The sequence below is a fragment of the Dinoponera quadriceps genome, unplaced genomic scaffold (genome assembly GCF_001313825.1).
Source record: "Dinoponera quadriceps isolate SergipeBrazil2010 unplaced genomic scaffold, ASM131382v1 scaffold12761, whole genome shotgun sequence".
NCBI lineage: Eukaryota > Metazoa > Arthropoda > Insecta > Hymenoptera > Formicidae > Dinoponera > Dinoponera quadriceps.
This window is the reverse complement of record NW_014566492.1, coordinates 1-2,759: the sequence shown is the minus strand read 5'-3', so window position 1 is coordinate 2,759 and position 2,759 is coordinate 1. Positions and strand designations below refer to the sequence as shown.

Here is a 2,759-nt window from a genome sequence, read left to right as displayed (position 1 = left end):
AATAACATTATACCTTCTTATTATTATTTTATCATCCTTTACTTTTTTTTACTAAAAGTTATCTTTAAGATACATGAAAAAGAAGTGATATTAAATACAAATATTCAATTTATAGAGAATATAGATTTAATATTAAAAATAAATGCTTTTAGGAATCATTTTACTGGTTAGCAGTATAAAATATTTTTTATATTTTGGTTATACTTACTAAAAAAATAATTTCTTAATTATATTTATCTAAATCCATTATGTTCATCTAAACTTGTCCTATATGAAATATAGCTATTCCACAGTAGGGCAACTGATTGTACAACTAAAGCCTGATAGTTTAAAGGCACCAAGGAAAAATTCACAAGTTGTACCATAGGCCATAGCTAAAATAACAATGATATGCTGGTAAAGTCATAAAGCAAATAACACTAAATTGACTCTATGTGAAAGAAATTTCATTACCTTATAATTATTTATTAAAATATCACTATATTCATTTGCAAGTTTAGTTTTTAGCTTCTCGACATCTTTTCCTTGACAAACACCAATAGTAATTAATAAAACTGCTATAAATGTTGGTGCAAAAAGCAATTGATCGCAAGCAACCTTCTTTATACCAACTATGTAACCTTTGGAACCTATGTATTTATCTAAAATTCCATACCATGTTCTTGTTGCTGGACCCTGAATATTTTTATTGACACATATACAAACTCTTTAATATTGTATCTTATTTTATATTTCTGCATACTTTTTATTAGTAGTATATGTAAAATATCTTATCAAATTTCAAAAATCAAATAGGTCTATCAGAAATATTTATTTTAAAAATATCTGCAATTTTTTCTTGAAAATATATTTTTATATAATTACTTACAGTGATCAATAGACCAATTCCAGCAAATTGCATTGTTCGTACATAATCAATGGGTTTTGAATTACTTTCTATAAAATTTTGTGCAATCTGATCTCCAAGTCCCATTAATATTCCTGTATATCAAAAGTGACATTAATAATGATAATAATATACATAATTATGCTATGTATAATATATATATATAATTTTATATATAGTAAAATATAATAATATAATATAAAATAAAATATAATATATAATTTTATATATAGTAAATTGGTTAATTACATTACCAGCTTGGACTGCTTGAGTACCCACAGGATATTTCCTCAATGCAGTTTGGTATATTCTACTTAAATTTCGCATAATGATACATCACTCAACAGTATCACGTTATTTGTTAGATAAGAATCTACATTCATGAGTAGGATATCTGTCCAGATTAGGTTATCTACTAAAATAATAGGTATGAAACGTGTGAATCATAAATTGATACGGGCCAGCGATGTCACGAAAATGTCGAATTTAAAGTAACGTCATAAAGTGTCAATTAATTAATCGAATGAGAAAGCGCAGTAATATTCGATTATCCAGCATATGATTATGTAATTTAATTATACTAACAATATAAGGTAATTAGTATTGGTTAATAATGATGAACTACTGATATTCACCTGTTTCAAACTTAATAATTCGACAGCGGAAATTAGAGTATATTGCACTTCCTAACACTTTCTGTACTTCCTGAACCTATTTTCAGTTTCTCACGCTCGCGACGGGCGGGCTCCGATAGCTCACATAGGCCAGTATAGTCGAATTTTATATTTAAGACGGTCTTAAGTTCATCTATAGATGCTTTTTAGCCAATGAAATAAACCATAAAACATTTGAAGATGAACTTAAGGCCTTAAATATGAGAAATTTGATTATGAATATCAGCCATATGCTTCTGCCTACGCGCCGATCAATGTGCCATTTTTCCACGAGAACTAAAAATTTATTGGCTACCACGTCGCTTCTTGCCGCGCAGCATTTCCGCGTTCTGTGGGCAGAAGCCAATAGAGTGTCTCTAATCAAAGTGGAGACATACGAATACCATTTTTGATTGGTCCGCCATTTTTATTCGTTCTCGCCAGTTTTTCTATTTTATTATTTTCGGAACTTGTATTTTCATTTAAAAAATGTTGAAGTTAAAACAAAAAATATGAATACTAATTGTAAATAAATTGAAAAATAGAAATTATACATAAAATATTAATGTAATTTCAGTCAACTTATGGTACAGCTGGCTACGATATTATAGGTGCGTTTTTTTTTAACGTTTATATGCTGTCATTCTATCTTTGCGGTTCGTTACATGTCAAAAGAAAATAGAATAAGCTTACAACGTGTGAATGCCCAAAAAGAACGTAACCTGTATGATAGACAAAGAACAGAGATCATATTTCTTTCTCTTTCGCGCGATTTCGATGAAAAATGGCGGAATTTTCCTTATGCATTCAACTATATAACAAATTGGAATGAGCACTGTCTTTTTGCCAGATCACTTCGTACCGAGAGAGATAGTATCTATGTAGTATCCCCGTCTTTATCTGTTTGTCCGTTTTGTCTTCCGGTTGCAGTGTTTGGATTCAGGTTTCATGCTCCTGTTTATGTTAGCAGCGGGATGCCTTATTGCATTGAGAGATTACGGTTTCTCTTGTCTATANTCCATCGATTTTAAGACTCTCTAACGACACGCAGTGTCGTTTCTTCGGCGTTATAATTCGGCGTTATAATTTTAATTATAATATTTAACGTGCGCGAATATCTTAGAGCATATACAGGGTGCGGCGAAAGGTTTGCCCGAGTTTGAAAAATCCATTGCTCACCAGATGGCGTGAGTAGGTTGTTGGGCAGGGTCTCATTAGGA

At 30.6% G+C, this 2,759-nt stretch overlaps 1 protein-coding gene across 2 annotated transcripts; it reads right to left on the bottom strand.

The window, feature by feature from the left end:
• Positions 1-39: 39 nt before the first annotated feature.
• Positions 40-1,766, bottom strand: LOC106751378 (protein Mpv17). 2 transcript variants are annotated; one of them, XM_014632255.1, is made up of 5 exons: positions 1,522-1,766; positions 1,141-1,301; positions 869-981; positions 454-675; positions 40-374 (listed from the first exon to the last, which is right to left on the bottom strand). In XM_014632255.1, the coding sequence occupies exons 2-5, from the start codon at positions 1,211-1,213 to the stop codon at positions 234-236; spliced, it is 549 nt and encodes a 182-aa protein (XP_014487741.1). In that variant the 5' UTR covers positions 1,214-1,301; positions 1,522-1,766; the 3' UTR covers positions 40-233. The 2 variants fall into 2 exon arrangements, with proteins under 2 accessions (XP_014487741.1, XP_014487742.1); XM_014632256.1 differs by having other exon boundaries at positions 1,141-1,298.
• Between the last annotated feature and the right edge of the window lie 993 nt (positions 1,767-2,759).